This window comes from Mixophyes fleayi, chromosome 1, assembly GCF_038048845.1.
Source record: "Mixophyes fleayi isolate aMixFle1 chromosome 1, aMixFle1.hap1, whole genome shotgun sequence".
NCBI classification, from domain to species: domain Eukaryota; kingdom Metazoa; phylum Chordata; class Amphibia; order Anura; family Limnodynastidae; genus Mixophyes; species Mixophyes fleayi.
This window is the reverse complement of record NC_134402.1, coordinates 350,512,427-350,528,829: the sequence shown is the minus strand read 5'-3', so window position 1 is coordinate 350,528,829 and position 16,403 is coordinate 350,512,427. Positions and strand designations below refer to the sequence as shown.

General features: G+C 38.6%; 1 protein-coding gene across 2 annotated transcripts in view; it reads left to right on the top strand.

Annotated features, from left to right (window-relative positions):
- The window catches only part of TMEM132C (transmembrane protein 132C), a 428,959-nt gene that overhangs the window by 368,773 nt on the left and 43,783 nt on the right, over nt 1–16,403 (top strand). For both annotated transcript variants that reach the window (XM_075176818.1, XM_075176827.1), the window contains one exon: nt 12,492–12,635. In XM_075176818.1, the coding sequence (XP_075032919.1) occupies nt 12,492–12,635 (144 nt within the window). The remainder of the gene's footprint in view (nt 1–12,491; nt 12,636–16,403) is intronic.

Genomic DNA, 16,403 nt, shown 5'->3' with positions numbered 1-16,403 from the left:
AATGTATCTCACTGGCTGCTTCATCCACCAAAACGCTACCATTTGGGAAGACCCTCGTGCCTCCTACTCTAAGGAGGAAAATCCTTTCGTGGTTCCATGCCTCTCGTTTTTCTGGACACGCCGGTGAACACAAGACTTTTGAGATCCTCTCTCGAAGTTACTGGTGGCCTTCAATGAGGAGAGACGTCAAAGAGTTCATTGCTTCCTGTGAATTATGTTCGCAATTCAAATCCTCCCGCAGAACCCCAGCAGGGTTGCTGCGACCACTACCCATTCCGTCCAAACCATGGACCCATATTAGTATGGATTTCGTTACTGACTTACCACCTAGTAAGAACCATAACACTATTTGGGTGGTAGTGGACAGATTTTCGAAGATGGCTCATTTCATCCCTCTGTCTGGTTTGCCTTCCTCGTCTATCCTGGCTGAACATTTCATTAAAGAGATCTTCCGTATCCATGGATGTCCATCTGAGATTGTGTCTGATAGAGGAGTACAATTCGTGTCCAGATTCTGGCGAGCCCTTTGTAAAACCTTGGGCATACGATTAGCACTCTCATCTTCTTACCATCCACAATCCAATGGACAAACCGAACGTGTCAATCAAGATCTTGAGACTTTTATAAGGATATTTTCATCAGCCAATCAAGACAACTGGGTAGAGTTACTCCCTTGGGCTGAGTTCGCCCATAACAACATGTACCATGAGTCATCATCCAAAACTCCATTCTTTGTGGTCTACGGTCACCATCCGTCTTTTCCGGAATTTCCTGCCCTCCCGCCCACCCAAGTTCCTGCGGTGGAAACGGTTTGTCAGACCTTTAAAAATATCTGGTCTCAGGTCAGAACCTGTTTAAAGAAGACATCTGTCAAATATAAATCTTTCGCTGATAAGAAGAGGCGGGCTATTCCACCACTAAAAATTGGAGATCGTGTCTGGTTATCCACAAAAAATATTCGTTTGAAGGTTCCATCCATGAAATTCGCCCCTCGTTTTATTGGTCCATATAGGATCATTCAAGTTATCAATCCAGTATGTGTGAAACTCCTTCTTCCTAAGAGTCTTCGGATTTCTAATGCCTTCCATGTATCTTTGCTCAAACCTCTTATTATCAACCGTTTTTCAACTCCTCCCTCAGCTCCGCAGCCAGTTCAAGTTCATCAGGAGGAGGATTTTGAGATTACCGAGGTACTAGATGCAAAAATTTCGCGAGGAGTCCTCCACTTCCTCGTTCATTGGAAGGGCTTTGGTCCTGAGGAGCGCTCTTGGATCAAAGCTGAAGATCTTAATGCTCCTGCCCTTTTGAAGAAGTTTTACTCCAAAAATCCGGACAAGCCCGGTTCCAGGCGTTCTGTGCCCACCTTTAAAAGGGGGGGTACTGTCACTCACCGGACCGTGAGTGCCTCTTCCCGGACATTTAGGAACCGTGGCCGTCCGCCATCCTGAGGGTCTGCGCATGCGCAGCCCTTTTCTATACTTCAGTGTATACTCCTTTAACTTAATTGGCAGATCAGGCAACCTCCCTATATTAAGCACCTGTGGTCACCACCACGTTGCCTGATCTTGGAGTCTCATTCCTCATGAGTCTCTGAAGGTGTTCCTGTATTACTCGTGTATTCAGCGCTGCTGATTCCTGTGGTTTCCAAACCACTTCTACTACTGTGGTTCCATACCACTTCTACCATCAACTGTATCATCATGACTGTTTGCTGATTCCTATCCGCTGCCTCCGTGCACTACAGTCTTCTACACCACTTCAACGTTATTTTATATCAATGTGACTGTTTGCTCATTGCTATCCGCTGCCTCCGTGCACTCCAGTTTTTACCTCACTCACCTGCTTCTCATCAAGTCTGTTTGCTGATTTCTATCCGCTGCCGCCGTGCACTACAGTCTCCTGCTTGCAACTCGCCTGTGTTCAACATCGTGACTGCCAGCTGACTACTATCCGCTGCCTCTGTGCACTACAGTCTCCTGCTTGCAACTCGCCTGTGTTCAACATCGTGACTGCCAGCTGACTACTATCCGCTGCCTCTGTGCACTACAGTCTCCTGCTTGCAACTCGCCTGTGTTCAACATCGTGACTGCCAGCTGACTACTATCCGCTGCCTCTGTGCACTACAGTCTCCTGCTTGCAACTCGCCTGTGTTCAACATCGTGACTGCCAGCTGATTACTATCCGCTGCCTCCGTGCACTACACTCTCATCTCATCTTTGCTGTGACCTCCTCGAGACTGCCGCTTTTCATTACCATCTGCTACACTTCGTGATCTACAGCTCCTGCCCTGCGCTGCACTCCTGTTTCCCATCGCTGTTGGTTCCTGTGGTTGCTACTGGTTACCTCCGTGTGCCGCTGAGTCCTGCCGCTGTGGTCAGCGCTATCGTCCATCTCCTGCTGATCCACTCTCCACGCCTTCACGTGTTCCACTGGTCTCTACCCTCCTGTCAGCATTGGATTTGTATCTCTTCTACTACCCTCTGCTGGATCATCTCCATTCTCCTGGGTTTCCTATGAGTCCAGTTCCACGTGTTGCTGACTCCTGTGGATTCGTGTCCCTGTCGGTCTACTCACCTGTGCGCTGCACCTGCTAGACCGCTGCTTCACCTATCCAGGGACTTCCTATCCAGTCGGTCTCCAGCCGCTCAGGTACCGCTGCAATCCCATCTGACTGCTACTGCTGAACCACGGTATGCATACTTCTCATTGACTGTGCTGTGTATTGCATATCTTGCTGGACTGTGTTTGGTTCTCTCTGGAGTCTGCTATCCGCTGAGTCTATTGCCATCATTGACTGTGTTATCATTGTGCTGGACTACTTCAAGAGACTTTCTAGATTGCAGACCTGATCAGTCATTTACATATATATATATCTATATTGTGCATATTACTGTGGATCGTGTATAAGGTGCCTGTGTATATCCTGTGTTGCAGTCTTCCCCCGTGCACCTCCTCACATATATATTCAGTGGTACAACTTGCTGATGTCAGACCACTGATCCCTGTTTCCGGTATCACTTGTTCCATTATCCTCTCACATAGCAGTGGTACAACTTGCTACCGCAGACCACTGACTACCTGGATACCTCCACTTGGATTCCATTCCTTCACTCAGACAGCGGTACAACTTGCTACCCGCAGACCGCTGACTCTCATCACCTCCTTGTTGCTGTTGGACATTCCTCCTCACTATAGCAGTGGTACAACTTGCTATCGCAGACCACTGACTACCTTCACGTGTCCTTGTCCATACAGTTCCTTGTGTATCATTACCTCATTATTACCAGTGTTGCTAGTCATAGACTTTCCTGAGCATCTCATCGGCCATCATTTCATGTTCCGTGATCACCCAGCTACCAGAGTACCCTATTACCATCTACATTGCTCTGGTAAGCCTACCATCTGGTGATCCCTGGGTAAAGACTCCTAGTGCCCGTGACACATGTGTGTATATATATGTATATACATGTGTGTGTATATATATATATATATATATATATATATATATATATATATATATATATATATATCCTGCTATTCAATGATTTTTCAATGATTTTTGTAGTGCATCATCTTCAGGTCTTTAATTATTATTTATATTACTAATAGCGTATAAGATCACGGCTCTCTGATCTCTTAAAAAGTAGTTTATATTTGGCTGTAATGGGCATAGCCACACTTTCATCATTAGAGCTTGTAGGTAACAAACCAGGACTGTTCCCAACTGTTTTGCCACCTTAGGTGGTGGTCATTGTTGCCGCTGCCCCCCCCCCCCCCCCTCAGAGGCTCTTTGCAAAGGTATTCTTATATTAAAAAGAAAACTGAATTATTAACTTTTTAGCCAAGTGGCTTTAATGCAAATTAGCCTTTGCTCTGTACTGCTACCAATCCTCCAAGTAACAGAAGGAGGAGGTGTACAAAGACATAGAGCACTTACCACCACGGTGCACGCAGTAGCAGCATGAGAGATTATACTGGAAGCCGCTTCACGACTTACTCTCTCTCCTGCTCTCACTGCACAGTCTTCCTGATGTCAGCCTAGGAAACAGTGACAGGAGGAGGAAAAGCATTAGAATCACCCCATTCCCTAGTGCTGCCTGACATTTTGTGGCACCTGAATCAAGGTATTTACCTCACCTTCATGACCAAAGCACCCCTGCACACAACTCTTGGTGTGCACCCTGTCTGTTAGCCACATAAACATTCTCTAGCTTCTCCACAGATAAAAATACAGTACAGTTACACTGTCCCCTCCAAAGCTAAACTTAAATTATCTCAGATAAATTTCTGATGTAAAAATTTTTTTTTTTACATATATGCTGTGTAGGTAAAGACCAGCCAGTTTTATCTGGCCACTATCCCATGGCCACTATTTATATATTTATACTTTAATTGATCTTAATAGTAATGGTTAAACTATTGGTTATTCAATCCACAATCTAGAACAGGAATAGCGGTAGTATGCAGTTGTCCATTTATACAGTGTAAAAACAGACAGTGATAGATTATAATAGGGGCAGTAGCCTAGGGCCCAGTGTTTATTATAAACTTGGAGAATGAGACTTGCTGTTTATAATAGTACATTTGGAGTGAAGGGCTTGCTGTGTTTTCTAATGAGATTATAATTTCCAAAGTTGTCCGGAGTAGATATGAATTATGAATGTGAAGTTACTGATCACACATGAAAAAAGCATATGGCATGTGAGCCCATGGTCTGAGCATTACCCAGACCCTTTGTCGTTTAAACTGCCACTGAGAATAGATAGTGATGCCTGATTATCTGGTACTGTGTAGTATTCCATATATACTGAATAAGAACAGATACTATCTATTGCAAGAAAACAAAGCATTAGACAAGACACTGTGCAGTGTACTATACTGTACATACAAAATAGCATCCAGCATAAAGAACAAGAGAAATGTAACTGTACAGTGGGACACTCACATGGAATATACACAGATGACAAGCATTACATTTAGCACACAGAACAAAATAAGTGGTACTGTGTCCATGTATACAGAACTATCCATGTATACAGAACAAGAATTGACATGAAGAACTGCATCTAAAATACAAAGAGGTGGTACAGTGTGGTTGTCCATACAAAAATATGACTGTTCATACAGGTCTGTTGAAGGTCAGTTGACTCTTAATTTATTAAAGGCTAATTCCATTTTCAGTTTTAGCTGGAATAACATAAATTAAATCCCATCCCAGAAGGGGTTCATCATTCCACCCAATCAGATGGGTCCACCAATATCTTGCTCGATAAATACACTGATGAGCCACACCGTTAAAATTACCTGACTAATATTGTGTAGATAGGTCCCCCTCGTGCTGCCAAAACAGCTCTGACCCATTGAGGCATGGACTCTACAAGAATTCTGAAGATGTCCTCTGGTATCTGGCACCAAGACATTAGCAGCAGATCCTTTAAGTCCTGTAAGTTACAAGGTGGGACTTCCATGGCTCTGACTTGCTCAATCAGATTGAGATCTGGGGAATTTGGAGGCCATGTCAACACCTTGAACTCTTTGTCAAGTTCCTCAAACCATACCTAAACAATTTATGGAGTGTGGTAGGACATATTTTCCTGCTGGAAGACACTACTGCCATCAGGGAATACCGTTGCCATGAATTGGTGTACTGGATCTGCAACATTGTTTAGGTAGGTGGCACATGTCAAAGGAACATTCACATGAAAGTCAAGGCCCAAGGTTTCCCAGCAGAATATTGCACAGAGCATCATACTGCCTCTGCTGGGTTGCTTTCATCGAAAAGTGCATACTGGTGCCATCTCTTCCCCAGATAAATGACCCACACACCTGGCCATACACATAATGTAAAAGAAAATGTGATTCATCAGACCATGTCACCTTCATCCATTGTTCCATGGTCCAGTTCTGATGCTCACATGCTCATTGTAGGCTCTTTCAGCAGTAGAAAGGGGTCAGCATGGGCACTCTGACTGGTCTACGGCTACGCAGCCCCATATGCAGCAAGTTGCGATACACTGTGTATTCTAACACCTTTCTATTACAGCAAGCATTAACTTTTTCAGCAATTACAGTAGGTCTTCTGTGGGACTGGACCAGATGTGCTAACATTCGCTCCTTGTGAGCCTTGACCGCCCAGGACCCTGTCGCTGGTTCACTTCCCTGGACCACTTTTGCTAGGTACTAACCACTACATACTGGTAACACCCCACAAGACCTGCCATTTTGGGGATGCTCTGACCCAGTCGCCTAGCCATCATAATTTGGCCCTTGTTAAAGTTGCTCAGATCCTTATGCTTGCCCATCTTTCCTGCTTCCAACACATCAGCTTCAAGAACTGACTGCTCACTTGCTGCCTGATATCCCACACCTTGACAGGTGTCATTGTAACAAGATAAAGCCACTGACAAATTAAGTGAATAACATTGATTAATGTTTGCAGCTGATCAGTGTACATATATATATATATATATATATATATATATATATATATATATATATATATGTACACTATATACAGTGTATATATATATATATATATATATATATATATATATATATATATATTCAGATAAATCACACAGATTCTATTTGATGTATTCTTCCACAAGCTACGATGCTTTTACTACTACACTTACTAGTATAGAGTTTTACTGCCAAGTTCTTTTAGTCTGTATTATAGATTATGTCTGTCTCTACTTTTGCCGTGTCATATGACTTTTTTTTGTTGAAAACAGAAGTCATAAAGAAATCACTCAGTACATCCTTTATAACATTAAATGCGTGTGAAAAATCATCTGTCATAATGCATTCATTGCATGGTAGGTCCAACACCAATCTGCTTCTCGCATGATGAAGTTATATTTATCTAGTAACCATATTAGAGATTAAACCCATGAGATTTGGAATCCTGGCAAATGTCATGTCTGCTCTCTTCAAATGTTCAACTTGGTTTATCATCCACTTTTTACGTTTACTCGACAATTTTTCCTTCCTGTGCTAAATGTATCAATGCATCCATAGGTAAATACTGGAAAAACGAGTGTTCCAAGTGAAAAAAAACAGTAGCCCAAGTACAAATAGTCTTTTCTGATTACTCTATTTTGTAGTGGACAAATCTCCCAATGAACTTTCTGATTTCACTCACTGATGTATGTATTTGTCTCATAATTTTTTTAAAAAAAATCTTATGCTTAATAACTGGTACAGTACATATTTCCAAAATGTGCTTATATATTTTTGTTTGTGTATGTGTTATTTTATATTCAGGTCTGGTAATAGCTCATAGATGCTGGTATTGTTCACCTCATTCTATGCCTAGTGCTGATTGTAAGAGTTAAAAGCTCAGGCTTATGAAAAGTCACGGGAGCCTCTTTAGTGCTGTGATGCACAATTTTTTTTCCTAATGAGCCCAGAATTTAACTCTTCCATTGAAATATTGCCCAGCTAAGAGCAATTATTGCTGATTTCCAGCAGTATTCATGCATTTTAAAATGTTTATGTCACTATTTGACATTTAGCACCCATTAGGGGACGTCTACATAGAGGTAACTCTATTTCTTGAAAACACTAGAGGGAAAATCACTGAATTTCTTAGTAGACAGCATTCTCCTTCCACATACAGGTACAGTCCCAAGTGAGGTGGGAATATTTTGTGAAATCAAAAACTGAGGGGGTTTTACCAGCTTTGTATTATGGCATAGGTGCAAAAATGAATAGTGTAAAAAATAGCCCTAAAATATGTTTATTACTTTACATAACAACAACTAATCTTACCTACAGTACTTATATATCAGAATTAAGTTGTCACTGTTTTCTTATACAGGGAACCCATACAGTAGGGAAGTATTATGGATGCTGGGTGAGACATAGTCACCATAGAAACATCCTGGAAATAGTAATGAAAAATAGTTCTACTTGCTTTTCTAGTAAACTAGATTTCATTTTTAATATTGTTGCTCTCAAGACCCAACAAGACACGATCCAGGATCTTACTCTGGTTCTGGAAAAAAGAAACAAAAATGAAACTATTCAGTGACCAGTGATGACCATTATGGGTTTTTATTACAGCTGGTTATACACTGGGGGTAGAGAAATGCTAATGGAACTATATGTTAAACATTATCTTGTTAGACATGCAGTAGCACACAGCTCTTGCACTTATGGTCCATGCTTCAGATGCCCTCCCACTGCTCTTTTGTGCATGCAAGATCGATGACCTGTACATGCTCAGAAGAGACAGATGGTCCTGTATTGCGTTGCCCTACTAACTCTTGGCCCGTACTATCCACTTCCCCCATTGTTGCCGCATCCCTTGTGTCCACCACTGTATGATATAAGAAAGACTCCAGGAGGTAAATGTATCAAGCTGAGAGTTTTCCGGCGGGTTTGAAAAACTAATCAGATTCTAGCTACCATTTATTTAGTACATTCTACAAAATGACAGCTAGAATCTGATTGGTTGCTAAAGGCAACATCTCCATTTTTCAAACACGCCAGAAAACTCTCAGCTTGATACATTTACCCCCAGAACTTTAGACATTAACAGGGAAGTTTGAGATCTGCATAAAAAAAAAAACTGCCTAGGAAAATGGGTAAAGCAGACACTGAAAATTGCTTCTGGCAATGGAAACATGGATGTGAGAGTAGGCAATCATATAATAATAAAACCATGGACATTGTTACTCAGAGGCAATATTATGACTTATAGCACAACATATGATAAGGTGACTAAGGCATCTTTTGTTCTAAAGGTCAAACAAACCACGTTTTTAGTCTCCAAAGCTGTTATTTTGGTATGTGTAAAAATTCAGAAGTACTTTTAAGCAATCTTTTTTGAATGCATTGTTAGACCAACAGTAATACTACCCTAACACTGTTTAAAAACATAAAGGACACTGTTATTTAACTATTGTGAAGACTTCCAGTGGTTTTTCTTCTAAATTACAGAAAAAATATCTTTAGAAATATATATCTTATTTTATTTCTTTTGATATATTTTTCTCATGGCAGAAGCAAGAGTTTTAATATCAACTGATAATGTAATTGAATTTTAGTAGTAGAGGCAATTCTAATATTCTACATCAAAGCATTGGTTAATTTGAATATATTTTTTTCTATGCATTTATATTAACTGTGTGTACTTCAAAGACGCCATGTCATGAGCCAGACTTCTGCAATTGCACACAGCTTTAGGCCATATTCTCTTGATTTCAAGCCTATTTTATTTGGCTGTTCTTATTCTAACTATAAATAAAAAAAAGTCATAATTCAGATTAGTATCCACTAAATAGGACAAACCGTACACCAGTATGTGCTGTTGCTAATGTATAAAGTCAAGGAAAAGTCACTAATGGAACTTGAATTATGATTTTGTATGGTCCATGTGAGGTTCATGAGAAGGTGCTGAAGAGGCTATAGTAGCATGCTGAGTGATATCATGGAATGACCTACTCGGAATCATCAAAGTTTAATCCTTTAATGCTGGATTCCTATTCTGTTTGTCATTGAATACAGTACTTGAACTAACACTGTTTCAAAAAGAAAAAAATCTAATTTGCAGACCTCCCCTTGTGCATTAAGACATAAATTATCCACGAAAAGATGTGAAAAAGGGAATTCTACTTGATAAAGTGTATCACTGTTTACATAAACTGCTGCTGTCATTGCTAGGGTACAGCGGGTAATTTTGACCCGGATAACAGACACACATAAATGGCTGGCTCTGCAAATAAAGGTCCAAGCTATGCAAGTATACAAAGTCATATACTTACACAAAATAAATATAACCTACCCCTTGCTATTTAAAGCCTGTAGAAGAAAATCCACTGTCAACCAGCTTCCATGCCAGGGCTTCTCATTAGTGCAGAGCATTGACATTGGGCTCAGTAATCTTGATAGCTCAGTAAGCTTGATATCTATATCAGCATGCTATCTATCTATATCATCTTTATTATTTTTATGCTAAACAGCTTGATTAGCATGCACTGTATATAATATAATATAATTAGAAAGGACTTAAAAAAGACCACTTCCACCTTATTGTATGAATCAGCTGTCCACCCCCCAAAGTTTACATGCTGTCTGGAATAGCTGCAGTTCACTGTATAGCTTCCCAGAAGTAACACAGAGCATGTGCCGGTGCTGTCCAAGGTGCTGAAATATTGTAAATAGAATTCCATGTGCTTACAAATATTTTCTCTTGGAATATGTTATACTTATTGTACTCTTCATTAGAAGTTTTCGGTAATTATCTTTTAAACATAAATGCAGTGTAAACGCTGTAACCAAGTTATTCCTAAGGCCATGAACTCTGGTGAATTGAGTGTAGTTAGCTGTCACTTCACTTTCTCATTTTGCCTAAATTAATGTTAAATTAGTAGCTAAATTAGTCTTACTTGAATGGATTTGCATCCTACAACTGAATGGCAATTCTCTACATACCAGTGCTGACAATTAATTGGATTATTCCTTGGAGTACCATGCGCTCCAATGTAAGGAGCATCCTAGTTTGGTTTATAATAGTGTCACTTGTACATGGTATTTGTTTTATTAGCTGACTGAAAAGTGGGAGAAATCTCCATTATAGAGAGTCTGTGGTGTGTAGGTGGCATGCATATATTAAATATGTATACTCGTTAGCAATTTGTATTGTTAACCCTTTCCAATGTATTCTTGGCCTCACCCCCGATTAATTATAGAGTATGTTAGAAGGAAGCTTTGGTTTGTATAATATGTATAATATATAAAATAACACAAAAAATAATAAACAAAAACTAACATATGTACTAACCAATGCAATGCATGGTTAATGTTATATACATGTGCAGAAACAAGATTTCATTTTGCAGGACAGGATTATTTAAAAAGTAAAGGAGTGGAGAGGGCACATTTACAGAGGCATTTCCTGCTTGGAGGGAGGGTGCAGCACCACAAAATGACTTGAATTCTTCACCTCCTCCGAGGTCTCAGGGATCAGGTCTTGACCCTTATACATATATCGGGATGTACTTTGCATCTTTTTAGGTCCATATTGGCAAACATAATAAAAATATAAAAAAATACAAAACACAAATAAGTCCTGGTATCAACCCACTCTCACCATAAATTTAAGACAACATGGCCGAACATAACTCTAGACCTGGATCTTGGTTAGCTTAGATCCTTTTTTCCTCTTATTGCCCCCCCCCCCTATTCTGTATCTGCTACCCCTCTTACCTGCCGTTTTATATATATATATATATATATATATATATATATATATATATATATATATACAACATGCACATAAAGATCATCAAAGGGTTCACAGTTTTTACGATTCGTAACATTGTTCTTTATGTTTTATTAACTATTAAGACTCAGATGAGCACAGGAATAAGAAAACACTGACCAGAGTAAAAGAGCAACAGAGTAATGACCTTATATTAACATTTTTTACTTTATTCTTTTGATCTTTATTTAGGGTTTTTTTTTGCTTGCTTTGCCAATCTGTTTGTTCTGAAAAATAATGTATTCCAATTGATAGATAATCACCACAATTCTACTGTGTTATTTTTATTTATAACACAGAGGCCATGCATTGATTATTTCTGGATGTTGAAAAACAATGCTGTTTCTAAGGTTTATATTTAGTGACTAATCTGCTAATGAACTTAAACTATCAGGTTTTTTTTTATTATCACTAGAGATGAACGAGCCACCCCATGTTTTTTGGTTTTGTCTACAAAACTATCCTTGTGCTCAGTTTTGGCAAAAAAAAATCAAATTATAAATTTCACTTTCATGCATGCAAGTCCTATTTTCACATCAATTTCGTTATATTTGGCTTCATACTTAGACCACTTATAGTTCTATTTGTGTACAGTTATGTCCTAATTGAGAGTACCGATATGTCCAGAAAATGGAACATACTGTATTTCTTAAAAAGAAAAATTTTATACCTTTCTGGTGCACAATTAGTCAACCACTAATATTTGGAGTACTGTAGTCAAATTTATACCTAAGGTTAAGCTGCTACTACGAGGTGGTCAGTATTAAGTTCCATATCGCTGAAGTTTTGGTTTATTATACTGTATTTCTTGTATTGTCAATAACACTCCATCTCATTTTCTGCAGTTTGCTCTCACTGGATTGAATTTCGCAGACCCCCTTCCCCCACTGTTTTTGACCTATAGTTTGGCTCAGTGCTGACCCTACCCCTTTCCTATAGCATTTGATATGATATGTATCACAATTGTGCTCTCTTTTCTGTCTTGAAGTTTGGTTTTATCTAGGGGATTGTATGCTGCTGTCATTCTTGTGTGAGTGTTTGCTGTTACGCTGCTCATGTGCACTGGTACATCTGTGTCCCTCCCCACCCCCTGCACCTCTTTTTCTTTTGTATCCTTTCCTTAATTTGTTTTTATCAACATTGCAATACAAAGTTACTTATACGATTGGAATATACAAGCTCTCAGATATGCCAGTCACCTCTGTTTTTTCTTTCATTGTAGGACACAGAGATTTTAAATACTGCTATTCTGACGGGAAAAACAGTGGCAGTGCCAGTAAAAGTGGTTTCAGTGGAAGAAAATGGATCTGTAACAGATATTTCTGAACTGGTGGAGTGCAAGTCTTCAGATGAGGATGTTGTAAAAGTAAGTGGCTACAACATTGCTCTTAACAGGGACAGACACAGAATGATTTGGTTTCGATAACTTCTGGGACCACATCCTCCAGATAATTTATGGCTTGTAGTTAATATATTAATTAACATATAGGTTTCAAGTTTACATTCCCATAATATGTAATGTGTCTCTCTCCAGCTGCCTAAGTCTTCATTCCTCACTGAGTACTGTGTTGGCCTACCGATGTGCCTAATTTTGCAGAGCAATGCAAACAATTACATTTTTGCTGAGATAAATTATTAAGTTGAGATAAAAGGGTGGCACATTTTAGGGATGTTCCTTGCTTTGTGGAATGTAGTATCGCTATTTTAACACTGAAAAAAAAACACTTTCATTTTGTGTCAGCTCTAAGGTGGTGGAGAACGGGTCTCACCCGTTCCTTTAACAAGATGCAGTTTGCACTTCCCAGTTGTAATTCAGTGGTGAAGCACATTTCTAGACACACATCCCCATGTAAAAAATTTCCGCAAAAATACAGACGTGCCCCATGTAATTATGACAGTCCCAATGTCTCAGTCTCATAATTATTTTAAGTCATAAATTAGTCTAAACCAAGTTGCATTTTACGTGAAAAGCTGAACACTTTTAATGTAATGTAAGGGATGGTTCTAAACCTGCAGGAGACTGGACATTAATGTGATATTTACACTTTTGCACAGTGCACCTCTTCAGATTTTCAATCAAAGTGCACTTTTAATTTACAGGAGTTTTTAAAGACTGGAATGTAGACATTCACCTTTATGTGTTCTGGATGGACCATATAGCCACAATGGTTCAAAGCCAAAATTATATGTGGTGAGCATTTAATGGATGATTTAGAGGTAGGTGCAGATTTTGCCCTGGTGCAAACAAACCATATTGCACAGCAATGGGTGCAAATGCCAACATCATTTTGTACGCAGTGCAAACACTGCATGCTCTTGAACACTGCACAAACAAACTTTCCATCTCTACTTTTAAAACTGCATTTAAGTGTTCCCTGACAACTCTAAATCACATTTTGAATTTTACATTTTCCCCCCTCCAGTGCAAAACTTTTCACCCATTTGCAATATATATAACTATATATAGTGTTCTGGGGTATCATGCACACATGTATATGTGAAAACAAGATCTTACTGCCCTATAACAGCCTGTATTTTCAGGGAAAGTAGATACACTTATAGTTGAGATACATTTGGAGAAAGCCTTTATTTCAGGAAGAAAAAAGTCAGATTAGACATGATGTGTTAGGAGTCTGCATGATAAATATGTCAATGCTTCGCAGTACATCCTCTGCTTGGGGCACAAAGGTTGTTTGTAATAAACTCAATGCATTTGATGCAGCTCCAGTCTTCCAATTGTATGATTAAAATGGGGCTGACATATAATACCACTTGTAGAAAATCAAATGACCCAGTGAAGGTTAGTAAACAAGGGTAAGTGAAAGAAACTGCACGATAATGAAGCCAGATAGCAATGAGAGTATATTATTGAAATCTTTTAATGTTCTTTATCTAGATCTTTAGTTATTATACCACTGATTTTATTAGCATTGTCACAATACGCTTGACTGTTACTATTTATTGATCCTCAAAGTTGTAAAAGCTTTACTTATTCTAATGTTTTCAACATTTATAAAATATTACCACTAATGAGCTAAGTTACGGTTATAGTTATGAGATTTTGAGGAGTTTGAGTCTTAACAAATTCACTTGTAATACCATTGTCTAAAAGAAGATTTTTTTTTTAAAGCCCCTTAGAATATACCTTTTTTTATTTGTGTTATTGAAGCGGTTGTTCAGAAACGACATTTGAAAATACACCTGGGGTAAATGTATCAAGCTGAGAGTTTTCCGGCGGGTTTGAAAGGAGATGTTGCCTATAGCAACCAATCAGATTCTAGCTATCATTTTAAATTTTTATGCCTTCCTATAGATATATATATCAAGTTAGACTTATAATTTTTTGAGGCTGTGCTACCGGATGCAGAATATAGGCATGCACATTGATGTGGGCTGGATGGACCATTGAGGCGCACCAGTGTAAAACTAAGGTGTTTTGAGGTATGCATTGGAATGAGCTTTGTAAATGAGCTCCACTGTGTTAGGCAACTGATACACATTAAAAACTACAATTTATATATTACTATTGCAAATTATGCTTGTCTACCCGTTGCAGGACCAGGGGGTAAATGTATCAAACTGAGACTTTTCTACCGCATTTGAAAAACCAATCAGATTCTAGCTATCATTAATTTAGTACATTCTACAAAATGATAGCTAGAATCTGATTGGTTGCTATAGGCAACATCTCCACTTTTCAAACCCACCGGAAAACTCTCAGCTTGATACATTTACCCCCTGGAGTGGTAACTTTGCCACAGCAGTATAATGGACAATAGTTCCAAAGAAGTAATTGGGACAAATAAGTAATTGGGAAAAAAAGTGAACAAAAAGCACACAATGTTCAAATACATTTTAATTGTATAACATGTAAACATGTAATTCACGACTTTATTAAATAAAACAAAATTAAATCTTCTTTTTCTTCTTTCTTGATCTAACATAGCTTACTAGGTAGAAGCCATCACTTTATTTAATCAGCAACAAAAGCTTTCCAATTTTTGCAACATTCCTTAATAATGTTTCCAACTAGGATGAAAAGTTATTTGGAACCTATTCAGTTCTAGCAAGTTCCTAAAGTCTTTATAGAAACATTTGTGAATGTTACAGTAGTTGTTTTACGAGGTGTAGTTTTGCATTAATTGTTATAGATTATTTTTGTAGCTTGCCAACTGCCTAGAATGTTGCTGTCTCTTGGACTGAAAATATTAAGCTCATCATATCCTGACCTCTGAAATACACTGAAGGCTTGTCATGTTAGACCTTGTTAAAAAGAAGCACTTTGATGCTATAAAAATAACACATTTCATATACCACTGGGCTATGCGACACAACTATATATTTCATGATACTCAAAAAAACCAAGGCAGATTCAGTTTAAAGCAACAATCCTATGAAAAAATGAGGCTTTGTGGCATGCTATAAGAATCTTGGTATTTACCATTTTCCCTCGGTTTATTCCTTCAGGTTGCTATTAATGATTTATGATGCTGCATGGTGTCATGTACCACCAAGGCACATGAAGTAGTGAGCAGACAGGCATTGGAACACCCCTCTGCTCTGTGTACTTTAAAATCATCCCCCTCCTTCTCCTCCCTTTGCCTTCAAATAATATGCTGAGAACCGTAAGTCTGTGTGTGACTGGTAGACATATTTTGTGCCCAGCAAAGAGATTTTGAAAAGGAAATAATGATTTGTCAGAGAACAGCTAAGAAAAATTACAATCAAATGCATGCTTAAAAGGTACATAACTTGCAATTTAAAGAAAGAAAAAAAACCTTTTTATGTGGGATTTCTGATTTAAATCAATCTCCGCTTCATTCTGCGTGACAGAGAACAGATGAAAAAGTTAAATGTCGCTCATTCCATACATCTCAATCTCTTCATAAATGTGTTGCCATAGACCAAGTCCATGAGTGCGGTGCTTTGTTGAAATCTATTTAATTTTACAATATAATTTTTATATAGTTTCATGACAAATGGTATATGTCAATTGGGAAAAAAATTTCAGCACACAGGGATACAGAATAAAATGTTTTATGAGACTTTACTAAAAAATTTCTTTAGTGAAGATTAAGATTTTTGTGGAATATTGAGTAGCTGCATGTACCTCATTCTGCATATTAATGAGATT